Source organism: Balaenoptera physalus (assembly GCF_965194825.1).
Source record: "Balaenoptera physalus genome assembly, chromosome: 2".
In the NCBI taxonomy this organism is placed as follows: Eukaryota; Metazoa; Chordata; class Mammalia; order Artiodactyla; family Balaenopteridae; genus Balaenoptera; species Balaenoptera physalus.
This window is the reverse complement of record NC_138883.1, coordinates 170,092,954-170,119,424: the sequence shown is the minus strand read 5'-3', so window position 1 is coordinate 170,119,424 and position 26,471 is coordinate 170,092,954. Positions and strand designations below refer to the sequence as shown.

Below are 26,471 nucleotides of genomic sequence, written 5' to 3'. Positions count from 1 at the left end.
TGTGACAGTTTTTAAATACGACCCCGAAAATGTTTGCCATTCCTTCCATTTTGAGGAAGGCCTTGAAGCTGAGCTGGCTTTACAGCTCCAACCTTCAGAGTACAGCAGACGTGCTGCAGCTAAGTCACAAAAAGAGTCGTGCAGTTTCCACCTGGTTCTCTTAAGATGCTCACGCTGGGAAATGGCCCATCACATATGGAGTCCATCTACTGGGAAGCTGCCACCAGGTGGCGCTCCGGTTGGCAGCTTCAACAGGCAGCCACGCGAGTCGTTGGCCAGAGTGGTCCTAACCCAGCTGAGCCTTCTGTCCTGCGGATATTTGCCTGCAACCACAGGAGAGATCCCAAGCATATGCCTAGACAAGCTAAATTCCTGACCCTCCAAATTGTGAGCAAAAGAAAATGGTTGTTTTAAGCCACCAAGTTTTGGGGTCACTGTTATGCATCTAGAGTAACCAGAACAGGGATAAATTAGGAGGTTGGGATTAACATACACACACTACTATATATAAAATAGATAAACAACAAGGACCTACCGTAGAGCACAGGGAACTCTACTCAATAATCTGTGATAACCTATACGGGAAAAGAATCTAAAAAAGAGTGGATATATGTATAACTGAATCACTTTGCTGTATATCTGAAACACAACACCATAAATCAACTATACTTCAATAAAAAAATTAAATTAAATTAAAACTAAAGAAAAAAAGTAGCAACCAGAACAATTGGTACTAAATAAATATTTATCGAATTTATGAATGAAAAAAAATTTCTGGAAAAAGATGAGGATAATTTCATTCTGTGGTCACTTCTGTGGTCATAGATACATTTCCTATCACTCTGCACATTCAGAGTAAACTCTTTCGAAGCTCAATTCATGCATCAAAGTCCAGACATTGTGCTGCACCAAGCTTTTAGCTTTTAGCTCATCTAACCCTCACGACCTGTGAGGACTCTTGTATTTGTCATTCCATACTTTATGCACAAGGAAGTGAAGCTCAGAGGCTGTAGGTTACCCGTCCACACAGGTAGGGAATAACAGAGCTGTAATTCCCCAGGGCTGCCTGATCCAAAGTTCATCTCCTCCACTGGTGCACACGCTCTTCTACAGTAACTTACTTTATCCATAACCAGTAAACAGAAATGCTCAGATAGTTTATGCTCAGATAGAAATGCTTATTGAGATAGGTTATCTCAGTAAGTAAATACCACGGAGATGACCTCATGTCATGGACAACAGGCTGGATCAGCCTAGGGCAAAAATGGACATTGTTCCAAAGACAGGCAAAGCTGGCATCATCTAGAATTCTACTGCTAATGCCAATTCTGTGGCCCTCCAATGACAAACTCCCTTCCTCTTTCCTCCCCCACATCCCATTCAAAACCACCATTCTCAATCAGAAGGACAGCTCTGGGGCACTGAGATTAGAGCATCCAACCAAAAGGACGGACAATAAGTCAATCTGTGAATCAGCTGCAACATATTTTGACAGCATATGCTCCTAATTGTACAGCATCTGTGTGAGGAAAAAGAGATAACAAAGATCTAGTCCTTGCTCTTTGGTCATTTTGATCCGTATAAGGAGGAAACACAAAATACAGAAAATAAAGAACAGCAGAAAAGAATACATAATAAGTGCTAAGTGCTAAGTCAAGATAATTTTTTCTCAGCATAAAATTCAGATCATTATAAAAAAAGAAAATAAAAATGACTCCTAGTTAACCCAATTCAAATACAACTATAGGAAACATTTTGATGAATTTCCTTCTAGTCTTTTTTCTATTCATATATAACAATATAATTGTACTCATACCATATAGTTCTATATCCTGCTTTATTTCACTTAACGGTGTATTTTGAACACATTCTAGACTAGGATTTTTCAAACTGAACCCTACTGGATTCTGTTTTGAAAAAGCACACCAGGAGTTCATATTAATGATGTGATATTATGGCAATAGACAGCACACTGATGTATCAATTTTTTCTTATTTTATCTAAGTTGTTAAACTTATTATAAACTGTAAGGTTAAAGCTATATAAGAGCATGTGCTTCTAAGAGCCAGCAAGACACATACCAGAAAAAAAAGAAAAATCAAGTGCTGTCACCTCTTGAATAAAAATTACATCTGTTTACCTGGATCGGGTCAAAGATAAAATAGAAAGAAATGTCATTGTTTTCTCCACCACCTCCATGCCCTCAGGGTCCGGATAATTACCATTTGTACTACTAATGTAAATTTTTTTATCGTTTCAGACCACCATTTTAAATGGATCAGCGTTACCAGAAGTAAGCTCTTGCACCAAAATTTTTTTGATACAAAGGTTCTTTCACATCCATAAGCCCTTCAGAAATGGGATTCAACACAGTTTCTCCCATATTATTTAAGTTTGTCAATATCAGAAAAGTTACATGATATAAGACTCAAAAGAAAAAAAAAACCACTAAAGTTCCAGAATTGTATTCATGTTTTTAAGGAAGTCTCCAAAAGGGAGGGGAGGGGCTTAACAAAAAGGAACTAAGGAGTTACACTACACAGTTTATACACATTATACATAAAACAAGTAGTAAACTGTTTGACATTTAATTCACACCATTGTACAGAGTACTTCAAAAGGAAAAAAAAAAACGCAGATATCAAGGTTTTCTTGGATCTAGATCATACTTAATTCATAGCCCTGAACAAAATACTCTGGAAGACTAGGTGTGTTGGTAAATGATATTGCTTGAAAGTTCATTTCAAATAGTAACATGTGGCTGACTGCTGTGTCTGCTCAAAGGCCCTTCTCCCCTCTGTGGCTTTTGTGCCACGAGAGCCTGTCCACCATGGGCTGCCCACCAGACCCTCCCCTGCAGAGCCTTCCTTGCAGCTACGAGTGGTGTGACAGGTTTAGACCAGTGTGACCTAAAGGGAAGGATTTTCTTCTCTAATAGTGGGAGGTCCTGCCACTCTTCCAGCCTTGGCTGTTGTCCTGTGAAAGGTGATGATTCAGCAGTGGGAGGCCCCATACCACCCAAGGGGAAGCCAAGAGACCAGAGCAGACCTGCAGGCCTAACACCACTGTCCCAGTGTGAACCAATGATGGAACTCCCTGCTTCCAGATGTATTGATATGTGAGATTAGCTGTGTCCTTCTTGGCTCTGCCAGTTTTACTCAGGCAGTCTTTATTCCCCTGAAAGTTCCCAAACTCATGCACAATGCATCCTATCTCATAAGAGTTTCAGCATCTGGCCAATATTTCAGTGTGAATGAGGAAAAAAAAAATCAGTGATTGATTTTTAAAACATATTTTACAATAATTATCAAATTAAATGACAGTGCAGCTGCCATTTTCCAAAATGGCAGCTGCATGTCAAGTGGGAATCTGATTCCTGGCTAGTGGCACCTGTTTGCCTCAGTCACCTCCATCCATTTACAACTTAGCCTCATTACAGCAGACACAGCAAGGAGTACTTCCTCCTGACAAAGTCCTTTTCCTGTTGGTGGAGACAATGGAAGCTCTTTAATGGAGTTTATTATTATTATGGAAGGATATAAAAGTAATCTCACCCATTTTACTTCTAACAGAGATTGAAGCAAGACCGGTTAACCTCTACCTTTCCATCCGTCTATGGTTGGGCGACTCAAGACATAATCCTTTGAAAGACAGATTCTAAAATAGCAAGAAACCCCAATATTACTAGATAGAGTTTAATATTCTCTAATAATATAGACTTGGATCGTTTCCCTGAAAGACGCTTTTATATAATGCCTGAGACATTTTATTAGTTACTAAAGAGTTCTCTGTTTAACCTCCGGAACGTATCATTTTTTTGGTATATGTTAGGCACACTCTTGGATCAAGAGTTTTAGGTTGGACCTTTAAATTAAAATCCACTGAAACATAATTTTGCCAAAGTTTCTTAAATTCACGACTTACAATATATTGATAGTCTCCTGTCTCACCAGGTAGCTGATGTTTTGTAAAATCCCCTCCTCTGAGTTAGATTCATGCCTTCAACTTGTTTGGGCTAGTCAGTAACCAGACATCTTTTCAGAAATCCCTCTAGAAAGTTTCCTACATTATTTATGTCACTGCTAAAGCTATTTCCCCTCCCTTAAAAAACAGCTGCTTTATATACAAAAGAAAAATCATTATTTGGCCAGAATGTTGATAAATGATTCTAGTTTCTTTTCGCTGACCCATCATTGCCTTTTATACACTAATTGGCTTCCTAAGCCTCTTCTGCTCTCAAAGATTGCCAAGTAGCCATTTAATTTAATAGTAAAATTTAAATGCGATTCTTCTATTCTCTCAATTAAAAGTAAATGTTTAATGATTTTATGTAAATGGTTTTAATCTCACCCCCAATAGCTTATAACATGATTTTTGAAAGCTCTGAACTTTTTGTCTGCTTTTCTCCTGCAAGCTTAATATATTTCCCCCAAATTTCCACATTCCACACCATCAAAGCTTTCATCTTCTCTCAAAAGAATAAAGAAAAAAAATTTAAATGCCAATTAAAAGCCAAAATCAACTATTTTCAGCCTCAATTTTCAAATGTCAGTTGGTTTTTACCCAATTCTAGTAAATTTATATAGTGTAATTCTAAACTCCACTATTTGACACTTCCTGCTGAAGAAAATCAAAAGAAACTTTTCACCCTCTATGTTGCTTTTGGAACCAAGCCCCTCCTATCTGTGGTCACCGTGAGGCAGAGCCCAGGCTGGTTCTTAATATGGGGGATTTGCCTTCCCTGCTGTGCTTAGAATCTTATCTCCAGGTATGACCTGCTGTTTCTCTGCAGTTGAATGTTCTGGAGGATGGCCATCTATGAACAGGGTACCAACAGAAGAAAGATGACTTTCTACATTCAACAAACCATAGAGGGAATTCTGATTAGGAGGAGAAGAGAAAGAAATCCATAAAAAGACCAACTAACAGCTGAGTCTTTGCATTTTTGAAAACTCGAGATCATTTTCTGCTGAATCACTGAATCAGCTAATATTTCTGAAGCCTTAGAATTTCTGATTCCTACGGAGTTTAGTTTTTCTAAAACAAAAATGGGAAGTGTTTTGTTTTGTTTTGTTTTAGTATAAAGAGGTTCTAACTAGACTTCAATTTAAAAGAAAAGAGAGAAAGACAGTGGGGTATAACCACTGCCTGCTGGATATGCCTAGAATTCTTGGTGAAAATACAGAACTTGCCAAAAATCAGGGGTGGGGTTGGGGTGTGGGGGAGATTCTGCCTTTCTATTTAGAATACGGTTGCTAAACTAAGCCAGAGGCAACAGTAGGAGGAAGACACAGGTTTCTGCCACGCTGTATCTGCATAGCAGCGACTATACTATACAGATGCTGCTAGTTATTTTTGTTTCATGACGAGTTGTTTGTAAACAGATAACCACCAACTACCACCACCACCGTCCCGCACACCCCCAAAAATATGACCAGGCCTCAAACGTGCCTTTAGTTCTGCTTCTCCTTCGTCCCCACATCCTCAATAACTTTAGTTTTCTAGCTGTACTCGTTCCTGCTATGAAACCTGACAAATAGCAAAAATCTGGAAACAGAAAGAGAGAAAGAGGAGAAAAACTAAGGAGAGGTAGGAACGAGAGGGAGAAGGGAGGGGGAAGAGGAAAAGAAAGAGAGAGAGAGAAAGACGTCTGTTGCCACCCTCCTGGCTAACTGAAATGCTTGTTCCCGAGATTACAGTAATTACAGCCCCAGCGTGAGTTCCATACAAGCGCTAAATGAAACAGCACATCAATTAAAAAATAAACACTCCATTCTAGGAGAAAGACAACCCCCTGGGACGTCCTAACAAGCGTAAATGAACCTGCCAGGCCGCCCGCCCCTCGGGCCCCTCCCCGTCTAAGGTGGCTGCGAGCTGGCGGGGGCCGCGCTCGCTGGCCGCGGTCCCCAGACGCTCGGCCCCGGGCGCACCGCGGAGACGTGTCCGCGCGTCCGCGCCAGGTCCCGGCGCCGCCTCCCACGGCGGAGGAGGAGGCTCGGGCAAAAACATGTCAACTTTGGAGAGATGTATATATGTTCCAAAAGCACGAGGTGAAGACGGAGAATCCAGCCGCAGAGTTTCCAGTCTGGCCTATTTACAAGTTTTTCTTTCTCCCTTTCTCTTTTTCTTTCTTTCTTCTTCTTCACTGTGTCCGGGTGCTTTATAGATATTTTACCTCACCTAATTAGCTGAACCCCCTTTGAGATCTGTACTGTGACCCCATTCTCCAGGTAAGCAAACTGAGGCTCCCCTACGTCACTCAGCGGAGGCGGGAGGAGACCCCCCCCCCCGGGCCCGCCCCCGGGCCCGCGCCGCTCGCGCGCCCGCTGGGTTCCCGGGCACCTCCTCCAGGGCTGCCCCCGGTCCAGCCCCACCAGGCAGAATGAACTGCAGTCGTTCCACTCCTCCCGCATTGCCAAGCCTCCAAGACCATCGTTCTGAGAACCCCAAGAAGGGCACCCCTTCCCAGGCCCCAGCAACGTCCCCGCGCCCTCGCCGTCTCGCGGAGGGGCGAGCGGTCCCTTCGCCAGCAGGTCGCCCACGTTTGGGAGCGTAGGAAACGGGGGCTTGACTAGTTCGAAACGGGCCTCCGAAAGCGCTCACTGCATAAAGCCTTGTCCCCAGTCCCCAAGCGCAGGCTCGGGGAAATGGAACCCCGACCTCAGCCCCACTGAGCGCCGTGGGGACGGTCGTGGCAAAGCCTCAGTCTCTGCGGTCAATCCCAAGGTTATCCAAACTCCGGCCGCAGACAGCGCTCACGGCCGCGCGGACAGCCGGGCCCGCCCCAGGAAGGCTGGGCCTGGGGAGCGCGCAGACTCCGCCCCCCGCCCGGGATTGGCGCGCCGGCCGCGGGCGGAGACCGAGTCCGCGCCGTATAAATATTCATGAGCCGGCCGGGGCGCAGCGGGGCCGGAGCGGGAAGTTGGCGAGGGGCGCTGCTCCCGCCGAGGAGGAGGCGGCGGCGGGGCGCTGGCGCGCCGCTCAGGTGTCCGCTCCGCCTTCCGGCCTGAATTTAGCTCCGTGAGTCCAGCGAGAAGGGGACCGCCGACACCTCGCCCTACTGCCGGCCGGAGCGCGACGCGGACTTCCACCGGAGGCGGGGCCCGTCATCCCGGCGGCGGACCGACGGACCGACGCCGGGGACAGAGGGCGGTGGCCTCGGTGGAGGCGGGCCCCGAACCCCGGCGGCAGCCGCGCGGCCTTAGGGGCGAGCATGAGCCCCGGGACGCCGAAAGGGGGCCGCAGGGGCTGAACCGGGCGCGGAGCGGCCTGGCCCAGCCATCTTGACTGCGCGCAGCGGCCCGCCCGAGAGGAAACTTGCTGCGCCGCCGCCCTAGGTGCCCGGCAAAGTCACCGGCGCGCGCGGAGAAAGCGAGCGAGAGAGGGACGATGAGCCGGGGGCCGGCCACTCTGCCCTGCGAGGGCTGAGCCCGGCCGGAGTGAGCGGGGCAGACCCGGGGACCGGGGTGCCCTCCGGCAGCCACCCTCGTCTCCCGCAGCGCCGTGAGGACGCGTCCCGCGAAGGGACCAGGCTATCGGCAGACCCCCCTCCCGTGAGAGGCAGGAGAGAGCCCGGCAGGGCGCCCTCTCTCCCCTCCTCCGGCGCTCTTGCAGGATCTCCCAGCGCCCCTCCGCGCGCCGCCCGGAGGGCGAAGGCGCGTGGCCGAGGCGCGCAGCATGGAGTGGGGTTACCTGTTGGAAGTGACCTCGTTGCTGGCCGCCCTGGCGCTACTGCAGCGCTCCAGCGGCGCTGCGGCCGCCTCGGCCAAGGAGCTGGCGTGCCAGGAGATCACCGTGCCGCTATGCAAGGGCATCGGCTACAACTACACCTATATGCCCAACCAGTTCAACCACGACACGCAGGACGAGGCGGGCCTGGAGGTGCACCAATTTTGGCCGCTGGTGGAGATCCAGTGCTCGCCCGACCTCAAGTTCTTCCTGTGCAGCATGTACACGCCCATCTGCCTGGAGGACTACAAGAAGCCCCTGCCTCCCTGCCGCTCGGTATGCGAGCGCGCCAAGGCCGGCTGCGCGCCCCTCATGCGCCAGTACGGCTTCGCCTGGCCCGACCGCATGCGCTGCGACAGGCTGCCCGAGCAGGGCAACCCTGACACGCTGTGCATGGACTACAACCGCACCGACCTCACCACGGCCGCGCCCAGCCCGCCGCGGCGCCCGCCGCCGCCGCCGCCGCCCGGCGAGCAGCCGCCCTCCGGCAGCGGCCACGGCCGCCCGCCCGGGGCCCGGCCCCCGTCCCGCGGCAGGGGCGGCGGCGGGGACGCGGCTGCGCCCCCCGCGCGCGGCGGCGGCAGTGGCGGCGGAGGCGGGAAGGCGCGGCCCCCTGGCGGCGGCGCGGCGCCCTGCGAGCCGGGCTGCCAGTGCCGCGCGCCCATGGTGAGCGTGTCCAGCGAGCGGCACCCTCTCTATAATCGCGTCAAGACGGGCCAGATCGCCAACTGCGCGCTGCCCTGCCACAACCCGTTCTTCAGCCAGGACGAGCGCGCCTTCACCGTCTTCTGGATAGGTCTGTGGTCGGTGCTCTGCTTCGTGTCCACCTTCGCTACCGTCTCCACCTTCCTCATTGACATGGAGCGCTTCAAGTACCCCGAGCGGCCCATCATTTTCCTCTCGGCCTGCTACCTCTTCGTGTCCGTTGGCTACCTGGTGCGCCTGGTGGCGGGCCACGAGAAGGTGGCGTGTAGCGGCGGCGCCGGGGCCGCAGGCGGGGCGGGGGGCGCCGGGGGCGCGGCGGCGGGCGCGGGGGCGGCGGGCGCGGGCGCGGGCGGCCCGGGCGGGCGCGGCGAGTACGAGGAGCTGGGTGCCGTGGAGCAGCACGTGCGCTACGAGACCACGGGCCCGGCCCTGTGCACCGTGGTCTTCCTGCTCGTCTACTTCTTCGGCATGGCCAGCTCCATCTGGTGGGTGATCCTGTCGCTCACGTGGTTCCTGGCGGCGGGCATGAAATGGGGCAATGAGGCCATCGCCGGCTACTCGCAGTACTTCCACCTGGCCGCGTGGCTCGTGCCCAGCGTCAAGTCTATCGCCGTGCTGGCGCTCAGCTCGGTGGACGGCGACCCGGTGGCGGGCATCTGCTACGTGGGCAACCAGAGCCTGGACAACCTGCGCGGCTTCGTGCTGGCGCCGCTGGTCATCTACCTCTTCATCGGCACCATGTTCCTGCTGGCCGGCTTCGTGTCGCTCTTCCGCATCCGCTCGGTCATCAAGCAGCAGGGCGGCCCCACCAAGACACACAAGCTGGAGAAGCTCATGATCCGCCTGGGCCTCTTCACCGTGCTCTACACCGTGCCCGCCGCCGTCGTAGTCGCCTGTCTTTTCTACGAGCAGCACAACCGCCCGCGCTGGGAGGCCACGCACAACTGCCCGTGCCTGCGGGACCTGCAGCCGGACCAGGCGCGCCGGCCCGACTACGCCGTCTTCATGCTCAAGTACTTCATGTGCCTGGTGGTGGGCATCACGTCGGGCGTGTGGGTCTGGTCCGGCAAGACGCTCGAGTCGTGGCGCGCGCTGTGCACCCGCTGCTGCTGGGCCAGCAAGGGCGCGGGCGCGGCGGGCGCGGGCGCGGCGGGGGGCGGCCCGGGGGGCGGGGGCCCGGGGGCCGGCGGGGGCGGGGGGCCGGGCGGCGGGGCGGGCTCCCTGTACAGCGACGTCAGCACCGGCTTGACGTGGCGGTCTGGCACGGCCAGCTCCGTGTCTTATCCAAAGCAGATGCCATTGTCCCAGGTCTGAGCGGAGGGGAGGGGGCGCCCGGGAGGGCTGGGGAGGGGGCGAGGAGACCGAGTGTTGCCGGGGGGGGGCACTCGGAGGCAGAGGGTCCCCCCCTTCACCGTGTTGATTGCTATTAGCATGATAATGAACTCTTAATGGTATCCATTAGCTGGGACTCGCTTAGAACAAAGTACCTGGCATTGAAGGCTCCCAGACCCAGCCCCCGTTCCTCCACCGACGGGCGAGGAATTCCTCCCGCCAGGCGTTAATTTGTCTTGGCAGAGGAGCGTGAGCTCTGCTGCCGCGTTTCCAGGACCCAAGGTTTGGAGCCCTCGCTGGTTGCCATTTGCTGAGCTTGAAGCCAGACCTACAGATTTCACCTGAGGGACCTAGTTTCCGCCCTCGACTCTTCCTGCGTAAACCCTCACCCCTAACACGTCCTAGAGGAGGGATGACCGCGACCTAATGGGATTGCACGGTTTGGGTATTCTTAATGACCAGGCAGATGCCTTAAGTAAACAAACAAGAAATGTCTTAATTATACACCCCAAGTAAATACGGGTTTCTTACATTAGAGGATGTATTTATATAATTATTTGTTAAATTGTAAAAATGTGTAAAATATGTACATATCCAAAGATATACAGTCTGTACATTTTCTGTAAAAAGTTTAGAGGCCACCCCTGTAAGAACAAATATAAGTATTCTATTTTGGCAATAAAACGACTTTTGATAAATGATTTAAACATTGCCCTCTCCCCCTGCCTCTCCTAAACTGTTAAACCTTGAAAGTGCTTTTTGCTGAGGGCCCGTTGGAAACACGGACATTTGCTAGTTCCTCATTATGTACACTGCCCTTAGGCATGGAGAAAATGACCTGTTAAACTCTAGTTCCTAAGTTGTTAGCAAAGTTGAAATATCACTATTGAACTGAAATCAAGATTAAGATTTTGCACCTTTCCCGAGAAGGTGGTGTTTTTTGAATGGTAGCTCATTTCTGATCCATGGATAAGGACACTCACCTTAGTGTCTGTAAACGGAACTTTTGCAAGGCACTAATTCCACTCCGCCTTGTTATTTATCTTGTATATCACTAAAGGCTTCAAACTCCACGTTCATTTCTCACGTCTGTGATTCTGAAAGCACCAGCTCTTCCAGGACTGAACACACTGCGGAAGGGTAGGGTAGAGGTTAATGTTTTAAACCATCGATCACACTTTACAGTGTAAGTCACTCGACAGTTTGGTGGCAGAGCAGGCGCTCTTTACTGGATTAAACTAACGGGTTAACATCTTAATAACCTTCCAGGCTTGTGTATATCACATGTGCTGCTTTTCCTAGAGAAAAAGCTATTGTTCCTCTGTCAAGACTAAGCTAATTGATTTGAGCAGAGGCTGTTGAATTAGCAGAAGAATGCTTTGGCAATTGTTGAACTTTTTACCTGTCTGCCTAGTGGCTCAGCACACCATTCCTTTAAGAGGAGCCAAATGAATAGGGTTAATCTGTAGGGAACTTGGTCTTTTGAGTTTGAAAAACTTTGATCTTTTCTCCTCTCCAAATGTGCTGTATAGTCTGAAGTTTCTTTCCCTGCGGCCCGGCTCCTCTTGGTGCAGACCAATTGGCCACCGCGGAGCCTTAAAGTTCTTCCATTAAAGGGATGTGGGACTTTTACTTTAAAAAGGAGAGAGAGCGACGGAGAGGAAGACTTGTAACAGTTAGTGAAGACCAGAGGCACAAGTGCGCGCAGCCTTTTAAACAGCTTTCCCCGGCATTGTTAGCCAGCCTGCAGGCAGCTAGGCATGGGTTGAAGCATTATAGAAAAGGGCTCTGAATGCCCTACAGGTGGTCTGCGCACATAATCCCCCAATTTAAAGCGTTTTCCTTTGCTGGACAATTGCATTACAAAACTCCCTTCTTTTTCGCTCCTAATTGAACCAATGAACTATTATAAACTACAAGTTTTTCGTTAAAAAAAAAAAAAAGAAAGAAAAAAAAAACCTTCAGTGCCTAAATTCTATTGACTAAATTCTGGCAAGTTTTCTGAACCGAACCTTTTAAAGCACCGGAAGTAAAAGCTTCTTCAGCAGACATTTCTCTTTTTCAGATATTTTTATTCCTCTTGCTTGTTATTTTCGGACAGATTAGCAATAATTTAAAAGTAATTGGTAAGGTTGTGTGTTCAGACTGAAAAGATAGCCCCAGGTCCCTTATTAACCTGTCAATCAAGATAAGAAATGGGCAGCTACCCTGCTAATGATGGGGGGCATCACACATTGGGGGCTGGGTGGGGACTTGTTCGCTGCATCCTGCTAAGAAGTTTGTTCTCTTTACTTCTCCTAATAGGAATATTTAGTGGTGCAAAATTTTTTTTCCTTTAATGAGTAGGATGGAAACTACTTCTTTGACTGATCTTTGTCATGTAACAGGCTTTTAAGGAGGGTTTCTTGGTAGAAACATTTTGCAAATCCTTTCCAGAGTCATTCTTGGTGTTAATTGGATTTTTAAAATTAGATATACGGGAAGAACACCTACTTTAGCTATCATGCCGATTCTATTTTTTTAAAGTCAGAACCACTGTAAAATCTTCACCTCCTGGCAGTTTATATTAAAGAATTACTATTTTGTAACTTGGGTACCAGTGAGTGGCCTGCATCTAACCCATGGGGTGACTCTCATGTACTCTGTGTACATAAACCAGCCATAAACTTACACTTTCAGTTGTAAAGTTTTAAAGGCAGTTCCCGCAGTCTTTATCACGTACGTGAGAAGGAGAGACAGTTAAAAGACTAACTAGCCTGTTGGTTTCCAAATTTAGCAGGAGTCTCACTATTGACATATTTTCAACTATGTGACAGTGGGAAATGGTCAACTTTGAAGTTTTTTCCTTTATTAATTCTTCAGTAGAGCCTTGTAAAATGCCACATTTGATCACTTTTACAAAATGGCTACAATTCTGAGAACAGCTCTTAGGAGAAAGCTGCACCTGTCATCGCAGAGGCTGATTTTAGAGACTGAGAATTAAAACAGAGTGCTAGTTCCTTGCCTTTAAACCTAGAACTTGAATTGCAAAGTTGCCAGTACCCAAAAGTTATCTATTAATGGGATTAAAAACTCCAAATTGGTTTGAGGGGTGGGAAAAGGGAGGAAGAGTATTTGGCTATCTGTGTTAGATGAATATAGATGGATCCCTCACCAGAGCATGGAGCCAGTATGAGTTTCTGAAAACCTTGTCAAATACGGGGGCACAAGGAGGGGATAAGGTTACTGTGTGGCTAGAAGATCAATGTAAATAAAGTCTAATATGGTTAAAAGCATTAGAAAAGCCAAAGCTCATTAAAAGTACTTGTGGCAGAAGTTATGTGAAACACTTTCTTTTTGCTTTATAATGAACGCAACTTGAAAGTACCACAAAACAGAGGGGAAAGTGTATTAGAAGTTTAAGGAGCAAACTTTGTCACCATTACGGTGACACCTGTATTGATGTCACCTGCATGGATGACCTTAAAGGTTTCTGTAAGTCCTCAAAGTTTGAGGGAAGGAAATCGGATTGTTTTGCCAAAAGAAAAGTCACACATGGAGCCTCACGCAGTTGTGAGCACAGGATGCGACTGAAAGCATAGTTACAAAATAGTCCCTTGAGATGCAGCACACAGCGCCCACGGTGATCAACTTCCACACTTGATACAATACTGCCACCTGGCGATGCTGCAAAGTTCCAGAACCGGAGGATGGGCGGGCTCCCTCATTTCAATTCTTTCAACTACTGAGCCCCCCGCGGTGCAGGCCTGACCCCTGCACAGAGGGCCTGCAGCTATTTATATTCATAATTTTGAACTCCTTCTCTCAAGAAAAAGATTCCCCAAACTGCATCCGTTTAAGGCCCCAAGAGACCTCAGTTGAATTAAACTCTCGATACAACAGTTATGCGAAAAATCTAGGCTGGGTTGAAATCCAATGATAGGTCTTTTAAAAAATTGTCTTCTGAGTTACTTTTATTTCAAGAATGAGCAGCTCACCAAAGATTCACCACACCAAAACTTAATGGGAGAAAGAATAAATCGTGAAGACCATCTGGAGGGGGGCCATGCAGTCGGCTTGTTCATTTCAGTACACGCCTTACAGGCTCCCACCATGAAGTCCATCTGTGGATTCCGGTGGATGCTCTCCAATGCCGTGCACAAACGCTGCTGGCTTGAGAGGGACGCAGGCTGTCCCCCATCGTCTAGCCAGGTGTTCGTGGAAGCACACCACGGAATAGAAACCGTGCCAGGATACAGGTCAGCCAAAGGGAAGAGAGGGGGAGGCGTCCGTTTTGGAATAGTTGAGCACAGCAGTGTGGGGAGACCAGGCCTGCGAGGAGTGCATATAGAAAGGGACAGCTTCACGAAGCCCATGTCTGAAGGCTTCTTGCTCCTGAGGATCAGAGTGACCGGTAGGGCCAGGTGGGAGGGGGCGGCACTGGTCAAGGGGAAGGGGACCAAAGATCTTAGGTCACCTGTGCGATCCTGGAGTTTTAAAGGGGTTATTGAGAACCCTGCTGCTCTGTGAACAAGGAGAAGCGGCGTGGCCTAGGAATATGTGATGGAATGTGGAATCGGAAGCTGTGCTGTATCCAGTTCCACAGCCGTTCAGCACGCACACGAAGGTGCCTCATTTTCAGGCCAGGAAGCTGATGCCCGAAGCGGACTGGACTTGCCCAAGGTCATACAGCCAGGAGCAGAGCTGGGCTTAGAAGCCACAGATCCTACGTGTCACTCCTATTTCCCTGGCCTTTCCCGCTGCCCTGGTGTCTGTGTAAGTCCCTAAGGCCACCACCCACCATGTGCAGCCATCCCTGACATCAGCTCTCCTGGCCGTGTTCAGCCAGTCCCAGAATCCTACCAGAGTCCAGGTTTTCCATGGTCTGGTGCTGACCTACAGAGGAACATTTGAACACACAGCCTGAGAGGCTGCCCGGAGAGCTCCGGGAACGTTTGCCTCTCCGGCCCCTGGCTGACACGGGCCAGCTCACCTGCTCTGCACTGCCCGCATTCACAGTAACACGATAAGTGGCCAAGTTCACATTTTCCTAGTTGATACAAAGGCCCAAGGACACAGTCTGTCTGCTACTTAGGAGCTGCAGTGACTGGGAGGAAGGAAGCGGTCAGCGGTTGATGGAGTCACGCCGGGGAGAGGGCCCCAAAGTGGGAGTACCGTGCCCTGGTCAGCAGAGGCCTGGAGCCTCCAGGAAGAAAGTGAAAAGCAGAGCCGCTGGGTGCTGAAGAGCCGGGCCGGAGCAGCAAACAGAGAGTGTGGCTGAGCCCCGCGGAAACCTCTGGAGGGAGAGGACCAGCGGGAAGGGAGATGAGCTCAGCTGATTTAAACCACAGGCTCCAGGAGATGCCCCAAGAGGATGGTGGTACACGGAATGGGGCGGCCAGAGAAGGATGGAGTGAAGGAGGACCGGCCAGGCAGCAAAGTCAGGATAAATTTTAACTAAATGACCACGTTTTAATGGCTTTCCAAGCCTTGGGGAGAACCATTATTCACCAAGGACAAAGGTACCTATTTATAGCACCTTATTTAATGCTCAGGTGAACCGTACACTAATGTAAATTAGAAAAACTCTTTCCAACGTTCATCCTCTAACAAACCTGTTTCTAATTAACTAACACCCTGGCAGTAGCTCTCACCCCTGCCTACATGCTAGAAGCACTCGGGGTGTTTCTTAAAAACACCATGTCCCGGCAGCACCCCAGACCAGCTGAACCAGAACTTCTGGGCATGGAATCTGGGAATTCAAAGTTTTCTCAGACTACCCCAGGTGAATGATTCTCATGTGTAGGCAGAGTTGAAAGCCAGCGAACTGCAATTGAAGGTGACGTTATGATCTAAAGTGAAACAACAAAATACAACTAGAAGTTAACTAAGCAAACTGCTTTTGTCGTCCAATTTAACTAATTTAAATGGAAGTGGTTATTTTTTGTCACCTTGAGTAAATATTTGGGAGAGGACAAGGGTGCCCTCACCTGGTCCAAAGGGAGAACTTCATGCTATGTTGTTTTGAACGGAAGCTCTCGCTACACAGGGCTGTTTTAGACAACCCTGCTTTTTCTTTCACTTGTAATGAAACAACCAAAAACTGGGTACATAGGGAATGAGTCTTTTAACCTAGAAATTAAACCCAACCTGTAAACCTAGAAGGACCCAATCATGTCGATATATTATTAGTAGAAGCTATTAAAATTAAAGATACTCTTTTTCTTCAGTAAATGTTTATTTAGTAAAACCAACTCAGCTAGAAATGAAGGTTCATCCTGTGGTGACCTGACCTGGGTGTGACTTTCCAAGACCAGGTGACCTGTCACCCTGTAGTCCTAGAGGCAGGTAGGCTGTGATCCTGAATGTATGTCACCATGTGTATCTTTAAAAGTAAACTCATAGTATCTTACCTGATGCTGGAACTTTGCTCAAGTTTTAGAATTTTTCGGATAACGTTTATTCAGTGCAGAAATCTACTCTTTCTCCAGGTACCCTGAAAGAAGGGATGAGACCTTGACCAAAGACCCAGAAAGTGAGATTCATTCCACAAGTAAACTCTGAGGTTTTCCTGAGTCTACAGAACAAGTATGATCTTAGATCTTAACTGTCAGACCTCATCCAATTTCTGTAAGAAAGAGTCTAAGCAGAGGGTCATAGGTCAAACCCATAGACAGGATACAAATTTTGTGTAATACCATTAAAGAGCATCCTTGGCTATACTTAATAGGAACCAAAAAGAAGTTAATTCCAGGAATCCGGACACAGACACTTTTGGGGGACCAAAAAACTGGAAGTTGCTAAAATGGAAGTTGTTGTTAAAAGGATCTGTTAGAACCAAACAAAAGGTATCATTTCATAGCATCGCTGGGATTAGAAATACAGGATGTAGCTATAGACACTTAGCTTGTGAAAATGAACATATATGTGCCCTCATTCAAAATACCCTCCTCGATCCTTGTGGTTTACACTTTATTTGAATCTATGCACTTAGGACATTGGTACAAAGAGAAGAGATTTATCCCTTGGACCTTATCCAGTCACAAGTGATTATTCACTCATCTCATCACCCAGCCACCCAGTGACCCACGCATTCTTTACCCACGTATGCTCCTTCGTTTCTGTATCAATCAAAATGAGGCTAAGTTTTGCTACAATAACAGACAACTCCAAAATCTCAATGGCTTAATGCAACAAAAAATAATTTATCAGAGAAAGACAAAAATCATATGATTTTACTTATATGTGGAATCTGAAAAACAAAACAAACAAAACAACACTCAAAGATACAGAGAACAGATGGGTGGTTGCTAGAGGGGAGGGAGACGAGGGGTGGGTGAAATGGGTGAAGGGGTCAAGGGGTACAAACTTCAGTTATAAAATAAATAAATCATGGGGGTGTAATGTACAAGCATGAGGACTATAGTCAATAATATTGTAGTACAAATTTGGAAGTTACTAAGAAAGTAAATCTTAAAAGATCTCATGACAAGAAGAAAAGAAAACTTGGAACTTTGTAGGGTGACAGATGGTAACTAGACTTTTTGTGGGGATCATTTCCCAGTGTATACAAATGTCAAATCACTATGTTGTACACCTGAAACTAATATTATATTGTATGTCAATTATACTTCAATAAAGCAATGATAATAATTTATCACTTACACACATTGTCCAGTATGTGTCAGTAGAAGGATTCTTTCCACCTTAGATGCCAGGTTGCTGAAAGCTTTATCTTGGCATGTGCTTCCATTTTCCCTGCGTAGGTTGGAAGGGATATAGCCACTGATTCTTCAAGTTTCTGCCTGGAAATGGCAGTGTCATCTCTACATGTGTCATTAACCAAAGCAAATCATATGGCCATATTACACCCCAAAGGGTGCAGGGAAGTAACCATGTGCCTGGAAATATTTATTGAATAGCAGTAACGACCACCACAGCTCCCCATAGACTATTCACCACAGTTAAGTCTGCCTTCTCCTGAAAGGAGGGAAGTAAAATACAAAAAGAACTGGACTAAGAATTTCTGTGTTCTTGCTCTAGTTTTTATTATCAATGTTTCTGGACTCCATTTTCCTCATCCATGAAATGAGGGTAATAATTATTGCATGGCTCTTCCTTCTTTTTTTTCTCTTTTTTTAAGTTGAGGTATAATTGATGTACTATCACTCTGCCCGTCTCACAATTCTTAGAAACAAGTGACATGATCGAGAGAAAAATAGTATATTTTAAATCCCTATTTACAAGAAAAAGAAGAAAAATCAAGATATAAGTATAAACCCCTCAATGAGATGCTTGTGACTTCCAGTGTCCTTATAATGGTTAAATGTCAGTGTTTTAACCCACTCAGAAGAGAGAATTTCTATCATTTTTAAAAATTTTATGCTGTTCTAAAAATCCATTCATTCAGCACATGTCTGTCGAGCACCTACTGTGCAGAGAACTGGGAATTACACTTCAGCATCTCCGTGAACCACCATGATATGGGAGGGGATTCAAAGCACTGTGTTCTGCTGCAGACACTTTCTTCATGTGAAACTCACTGGAGAAAATGAACACCCAGTAGAGCTAAACAGCAAGAAGAATAAAGAGGAGAGAAAAATAGAGAAGAAAGTTTACGAGAAGCAAAGTTTGGATGAAGCAAAAAAAAAAAAAAAAAAAAGTTTAACCAGAGTTGCAATAAAATGCTGCAAAGCCCATTAGCAATCCTACCTCCATACCCAGTTCCCACACTGAAGATGTGTATGTAGTTCTATATGCTGGAAAACCTTGCCCTTCATAACTTTTATGCTGGAAAGTTGGATTTCATATGAAGGAAATGACTAAGTCTGAAATACTCTAGGTTTAAAATGACTCACATACTCTTCAGATTAATAGAACCTAACACTGTATTATGCTTTGTATATTTGCATTTCAAAATTCTCAGAGGATTTAGCAGTCTGAGACCAAAGATTGGATTTTTCCAAATCACATAGAAGCTTTTAAATCCAAGTTTATTCTAATTAAAGGATGAATGTGGTGAATTCCATGACTTCCCAGCACAATCGTGTTGTGCCAGCTCAAGAAGGATTAATGCAAGACTAACACAGAAGTTTCCAAGTTCAATAAAGTGAGGGTGGGTCTGCGGAAAGTCGGGAACTCTTTTCCAGGCCCCTAAAGTTACCAATTTAGTTTTACAGTAAGCTGTTCATTAGCTTGGGGGAGAAGTGTCAAGTTAACAACAAAAGGTGTTAATTCCATTTGGATTATCAGCAGTGTGATTTCCCAGCACATCAAAACTCTACTGACACAACCTGGATGCCATTCTAACCCCAGTTCTAGGTGAGTCTCTGGGCCTGTATTTTGCCTCCAAATCTCCCACAACACCCCCACTGGACCAGCCCCCATCCAGAGGCACCCTGCTGGGCTGGGGGCAAGCACCCATTTGAGAGGTAGAGGAAGTGTGTCTTTGGGGTCCCTCCACCCTCGTTCTGTGTCCTCCTCTTTGATGACATCCATGTTTCCTTCTCTGGTACGAAGTTCCATCCTGCTTCCTTTTATTTACAATGAACTTCCTTATGATCTCTTCACCAATCAAACCCAACAAGGCTCCAAGGAAAAGAATACAAAACAGAGTACATGCCCCATCCAAACCAGAATTTCTGGGAGGTATTTAAAAAAAAAAATGTAATTTATGGGACTTCCCTGGTGGTGCAGTGGTTAAGGATCTGCCTGCCAATGCAGGGACACAGGTTCGAGCCCTGGTCTGGGAAGATCCCACATGCCGCAGAGCAGCTAAGCCCGTGCACCACAACTACTGAGCCTGCATGCCACACTACTGAAGCCCACGCACCTAGAGCCCGTGCTCCGCAACAAGAGAAGCCACCATAATGAGAAGTCCGTGCACCGCAACAAAGAGTAGCCCCCGCTCGCCGCAACTAGAGAAAGCCTGCACGCAGCAACGAAGACCCAACACAGCCAAAAATAAAATGTAATATAGAAAGCATGCTTTCTGACCCAACTAATGAATAACAATTTATTAGGAAACACTGGTGTTAGAAACACATGCAGGGTTATTGGCAAGGTCCCCTGGGGAGATATACCTGGACAGAGTCTCCCAATAACCCCAAGGAGACCACATGCACTCCCTCATCTTGGGTTGACTCAAGGGAGTCTTGTTTTGTTTTGTTTTGTTTTTTTAACATCTTTACTGGAGTATAATTGCTATACAATGTTGTGTTAGTTTCTGCTGTATAACAAAGTGAATCAGCTATATGTACACATATATCCCTATATCCCCTCCATCTTGCATCTGCCTCCCACCCTCCCTATCCCACCCCTCTAGGTGGTCACAAAGCACTGAGCTAATCTCCCTGTGCTATGCAGCTGCTTTCCACTAGCTATCTATTTTACATTTGGTAGTGTGTAAATATGTCAATACTACTCTCTCACTTCGTCCCAACTTACCCTTCCCCCTCCCCGTGTCCTCAAGTCCATTCTCTATGTCCTGCCCCTAGGTTCATCAGAACCATTTTTTTTTTTAGATTCCATATATATGTGTTAGCATACGGTATTTGTTTTTCTCTTTCTCACTTACTTCACTCTGTATGACAAACTCTAGGTCCATCCACCTCACTACAAATAACTCAATTTCATTTCTCTTTATGGCTGAATAATATTCCATTGTATATATGTGCCACATCTTCTTTATCCATTCATCTGTCGATGGACACTTAGGTTGCTTCCATGTCCTGGCTATTGTAAATAGAGCTGCAGTGAACATTGTGGTACATGACTCTCTTTGAATTATGGTTTTCTCAGGGTATATGCCCAGTAGTGGGATTGCTGGGTCATATGGTAGTTCTATTTTTAGTTTTTTAAGGAACCTCCATACTGTTCTCCATAGTGGCTGTATCAATCTACACTCCCACCAACAGTGCAAGAGGGTTCCCTTTTCTCCACACCCTCTCCAGCATTTATTGTTTGTAGATTTTTTGATGATGGCCATTCTGACAGGTGTGAAGTGATACCTCACTGTGGTTTTGATTTGCATTTCTCTAATGATTAGTGATGTTGAGCATCCTTTCATGTATTTGTTGGCCATCTGTATGTCTTCTTTGGAGAAATGTCTATTTAGGTCTTCTGCCCATTTTTGGATTGGGTTGTTTGTTTTTTTGATATTGAGCTGCATGAGCTACTTGTAAATTTTGGAGATTAATCCTTGTCAGTTGCTTCGTTTGCAAATATTTTCTCCCATTCTGAGGGTTGTCTTTTTGTCTTGTTTATGGTTTCCTTTGCTGTGCAAAAGCTTTTAAGTTTCATTAGGTCCAATTTATTTATTTTTGTTTTTATTTCCATTTCTCTAAAGGGAGTCTTTTTGGGCCTCTGTTGGCCCTATTTAGAGATGTGGAGTTACCAACAGATCAGCGAGGCCCTTAGACCTCTTTGACCCCCACACACAAAGGCAAGTCACCATTCCTCCGCTTTCCCAAATGTCCAAGGCCACTAGGCTCCTTCTGCACCCTATCCCCACATGCTGTTACCCAGCCTCACAATGATGGGGCCTTAAACTCTGCCTCTGGCCCTTCATCCTGGTGTTTGCCCTGATCTCCTCAAGCACCAGCTCCCTGCCTGGGCTCCCTTCTCCATCCCTTGGTGTCTCTCACACAAAGTTCATCTTTGTGACTCTAGTCTCTCCTCCTTTTCTCCCTCTTCCCACTTGGGTACCAACCTCTTCTCCCCTCCATCCCCAAGAAGTCCACCCCCCCCTTCCCTGAACTTATCATCTTCCTCCTCCTCCTCTTATCACAATCATTGATCTGTCATGATCACCAAAGTAATTGCTGCTACCAGGTGATACAGGGAGCAGTTTCTCCCAAAGCCTTGGGACTTTAAAAGGTATCCAAGCTTGAATATTTAATTCAAGAGCTGAATCTTGATGAGTAATTTCAAACATCAGCCATGGATGGGCCCCATCCAACTAGAAAAAATTTCCAAGAGTTATAGAAATATGTCACGCCTCTGGGGCTTTTATTTTATTGAAGTATACTTAATTTATAATGTTTCAGCTGTATAGCAAAGTGACTCAGTTTTTTATATATATATATATATATATATATATACACACACACATATACACACATACACATATATACATATATATGTGTATATATGTATATACAACTTTTATATATATATAACTTTTCAGATTCTTTTCTTTTCTTGTAGGTTATTACAAGATATTGAATATAGTTCCCTGTGCTATACAGTTGGTCCTTGTTGTTTATCAATTTTATATATAGTAGTGTACACACCTCTGTTTTAAAGACTTGTTGGATTCAGTTTATAAAAAGTGAATTTTAAAAGTTTTATATCACTATTGAACTTTAAGTTGTGTAAGAAGACATGGTTGAGGTTCCTTATGCCCTGAGCAGAGCAGTCGGGCATCTGATCAAAGGGTCAAGTGCAAACAGACTGCTGCATACCCAGTGGGAGAGGCACACAGAGTGAGTTCATCAAGCAGCTGAGAAATCCTCTCCTCATGGAAAAATCAGCAGCTGGCAAAGGTAGTACCTCCATGACCGTAAGCGTCCTCTCTGTTCCTGGCCCAGAAAAGGAGTGATTAAGAAGCCTCGAGCCGGCCAAGAGTTGATTGCGGCTTAGGGAGGGCTTTTGTCCATAATGAGCCAAAACCTTGCAAGAGGCGGTGGGGTATGGGAAAGAACACAGGTTTTTGGAGTCAGATCTATTAATAAATTCCTGCTGCAGTTTCCTTCACTGTGTGGCCTTGAGAAAGTTACCAGTGAGCCTTGGTTTCCTTATCTGTCAAATCTGTCTCAGGGCTACTGAGAGGATCAACTGGCCTGACCTGTGCTCTTGGCATGCAGTAGACACTCAGTTAATGCCCTCCTCCAGCCAGAGGGACACAGGCTGATCTCTTGTGCGCGTCCTTGGTCAGCTTCCTTCTCCGTTCCCTATGGCAGCTGTTCCAGACTTTCTCCAAACACACTTGCCCACAGACACTCCCCACCCTCCCGTGAGCATCCCGTCTGCTCCGCCCTGACCCCTTTGCCTCTAGTCTCCAAGGAGACATCTCCCCTCCACTCAGGGCCAATCCCCTCACCTGCATTCTTTGTCTGATCCTCCATCAGGTCGAATAGCTGTTCTGTTACTGATTCCTCTTTATCTCATGTCTTCAAACCTTCCTTCTGCGCTGCCATCTCCCCATAGTTTTAAGTTTCTCCTATGTTAAAATTAACTTGAAAAATTGCCTATTGAACACCTACCTGGCGCCAGACACTATGCCCTATATTGGGGCTACAGTGGGGAACTTGGAGTTTATTGGACCTTCTCTAACTTTTTGTACACTGAGCCCCACTACCTATCCTGTAGGGGGGTTATGACAGATTCAATCAGAAAATCCAGACAGGGGAATTCCCTGGCAGTCCAGTGGTTAGGATTCGTCATTTTCACTGCCAGGGCCTGGGTTCGATCCCTGGTCAGGGAACTAAGATCCTGCAAGCCACATGGAGCAGCCAAAAAAAGAAAAGCCAGGCAGGGCAGGCAGTAAGCAAGGTCACCAGCTAAGGTGGGCGTGGGGAAGAAGAGTTTAAAATGGTTGATGGGAAGCTAACTAGGAAAACATGGAGTCGGGGGGACAGCGGTGGGGACCCTGCTGGAGACTGTGACTTATAGTGGCACCAATTTGGGTGCCTGGACCAAGCTCTCCAGAAAGGCCAGCCACTGGGAAGCCCCTTTAGACCACCGCCCTGGCCCTCTTCTCTCCCCAGCACTCTACCCACCATTGCTGGGGCATCATGTCCATGTGTGTCTGGAAAGTAAAACTGGCAATAAAAGATATCAGCATGATGAAATTTAAATAATATTCCCCCCCCCCAAAAAAAAGGTAAATTTCATCTGAGAAAAAGACAATCTGGCAACAAGAACAATGGAAGCAACAGCATAAGGACACTTAAACGAAAGACCAGGTTTGATATCAACTCATGCCTATAGAAATAATGTTAAGTAAGTAAGTAATTCTGCTCTATCCACCAAATCAGGTGCAGGATGCCAGACCCCTCCCCCTGCCAATGACACGGAAATACAAGGAATGGGGGACACGGCGCACATTGGGCCCCCCTGGGGTGTAGTAAATATGATACATCTCATCAGAGGCTTTGGATGGAGACCCAGGTGGTGTCAGAAAGGAGGACACAGAAGGAAAGAGTTTAGAGTTTTAAAGGAATATATAAACTCAAGCACAGATATTTGACAACTTCTGGAATACTGCAGATCCGCTGTTTGTCCCACTGACTCAGACCCTGCTCAGGGTGAATAATCGGGGCTGCTTTGCTATGAGGCCTGGTTGTTATTAGGAGACAAGGAACTCGCTCCCTTAGAAGTGACCATAGGGATCCTGATAGCCTTGCTGACACTGTTGGCTCTTTCCCTGTCCCTTAGGGGTTGCCTGAAGCAGAGGGTAGAGTGTGGGCACGAATGCCCAAGGACCCGATAGCAGCTCTACATTGATTATTCCCAAATCTGTCTCCTGCCAAACATCTCTGAGCTCTGGTCCAGTAAGACCAACTTCCAGCTGGGCATCTCCTGAACGCTCCACAGACAACTCAACCTCGGCACTTCCAAACCAGAAACCATCAGCATCCATCTTCCACCAGGGTTTCCTCTTTGGTGAAAGTTACCAAGTACCCAGGACCTCATCCCTCTTCCTCATTCCCCAACCCCACCCGTCAGAGCCGTGCAGGTTCCACCGCCTCTAGACAGCCCCTCAGCATCCTTACTTCCAGGCATACCTGGGTCTGGGGGCTGCCAAGTTGAAATAAAGTAGAGGGGCAGAAGAGCCTGGGAACCAGGCAAGCCCAGCTCTTAATCAGGACAGCTGGGAGCCACAAGCTGAAAAACATAGAATTGTGGTTTTGAGTTTAATCTGGACTGAAATTTATTCCGGAAAGGCAATTTCCTCAAGCATAGGGGAAAATCATGATTTAAATAATTACAACCTGGAATGCACTGAAACACACCTAGCTGATCAAGTTCTTTGAAAAGTTGGCCCAACTTGTAAATCTTATTGGATTTAAATTCTCTAATAGGTAAGGATGACTATTTTACTAACTGGTTAATTACTAAAATGTAACTAACGTGTGTCACTGTGATTCAGTTCCATGCCCAAGGTCAACTTCACTGACAGACTTAGTGGGGTCTCAGACACGCCATCTACCTGGAGGGAACTCCCCCAAGTTCTAGACAAAGCATGACAGGGAAATATCATCTTTAGGGTTAGCATTTTAAATTCAACCCACGAAATTATGGAAGCATCACAAATGGTCTGCCTGGAGTCAAAAGTGGTTTAATAGTTGAGAATGGGGGCTTCCCTGGTGGCACAGTGGTTGAGAATCTGCCTGCCAATGCAGGGGACACGGGTTCGAGCCCTGGTCTGGGAGGATCCCACATGCCGTGGAGCAACTGGGCCCGTGAGCCACAACCACTGAGCCTGTGCGTCTGGAGCCTGTGCCCCGCAACGGGAGAGGCCGCGATAGTGAGAGGCCTGCACACCACAATGAAGAGTGGCCCCCGCTCGCCGCAACTGGAGAAAGCCCTCGCACAGAAACTAAGACCCAACACAGCCAAAAATAAATTAATTAATTAAAAAAAAAATAAGCACTACTGATTTACTATATATAAAAAAAAAGTTGAGAATGTATGGCTTCCCTGGTGGCGCAGTGGTTGAGAATCTGCCTGCTAATGCAGGGGACACGGGTTCGAGCCCTGGTCTGGGAAGATCCCACATGCCGCGGAGCAACTAGGCCCGTGAGCCACAATTACTGAGCCTGCGCGTCTGGAGCCTGTGCTCCACAACAAGAGAGGCCGCGATAGTGAGAGGCCTGCGCACCGCGATGAAGAGTGGCCCCCACTTGCCGCAACTAGAGAAAGCCCTCGCACAGAAACGAAGACCCAACACAGCCATAAATAAATAAATAAATAAACCCAAAAGTTAAAAAAAAAAAGTTGAGAATGTATGCAAACTTTAATAAAAATTTTCTGGAAATTTATCGTAGAGAAATAATCCAATAAGAGAAAAGGCCTGTGTGCCCATGCTATTTTATTTTCTAATATCAAAAAGCTAGAAGCACTTCATTCAACAGCAATCTGAATGTTCCATAGCAGAGGCTGGGGCTGATGATCAGCACCGTCACTTGGTGGATTATTCTGCACCCATTCAAACGGCTGATAAAGATCAGAGAATCATGAACAATGTGTATGATTGGTGAGCAAGGGGGAAAAGCAGAATAAGAGTATTACAAGTGCAGTTATAAATTTTAACACCTGAGAAGCTAAGACTACAAACAGATTATGATGTTGTGTTATAGAGGGAGGCTAGGGGCATTATTACAAAACTTCTCTGTTCTTATATTCCCATTATAACTGTTTTAACTTCAAGAAATGTCTGCCGCTCTAACTTGTAATCAAACACCAGTTGCATTCTTCTTCTACTGTAGACCTCTCATACGGCCTCAAATACCACCAATCAAGACTTACTCAAAACCAACAAGGTCTTACTGGAGAGCACAGGGAACTATATTCAACATCTTGTAATAAACTATAATGGAAAATAATATGACAAAGAATATGTATATACATATGTGTGTGTGAATATATATTATGTAGGACTCACTCTATGGGGACCGTGCACCCTCTGTTCATTTGTTAACCTCCTAGAAAGCCTACACTAT

General features: G+C 46.7%; 2 protein-coding genes across 2 annotated transcripts in view; one reads left to right on the top strand and one right to left on the bottom strand.

Annotated features, from left to right (window-relative positions):
* LOC309654733 (cyclin-Y-like) overlaps positions 1-26,471 on the bottom strand; it is a gene marked incomplete at its 5' end in the record, with an annotated part of 74,609 nt that overhangs the window by 5,764 nt on the left and 42,374 nt on the right. The gene's annotated exons all lie outside the window — the stretch shown is intronic.
* FZD8 (frizzled class receptor 8) lies at positions 6,879-25,398 on the top strand. The gene has a single exon (XM_082452841.1). It carries the CDS (start codon positions 7,678-7,680, stop codon positions 9,745-9,747), a length of 2,070 nt encoding a protein of 689 aa, XP_082308967.1. The 5' UTR covers positions 6,879-7,677; the 3' UTR covers positions 9,748-25,398.

Coding starts and splice junctions, on each gene's coding strand:
- FZD8 (XM_082452841.1), top strand. CDS start 7,678: ATGGAGTGGGGTTACCTGTTGGAAGTGACCTCGTTGCTGGCCGCCCTG.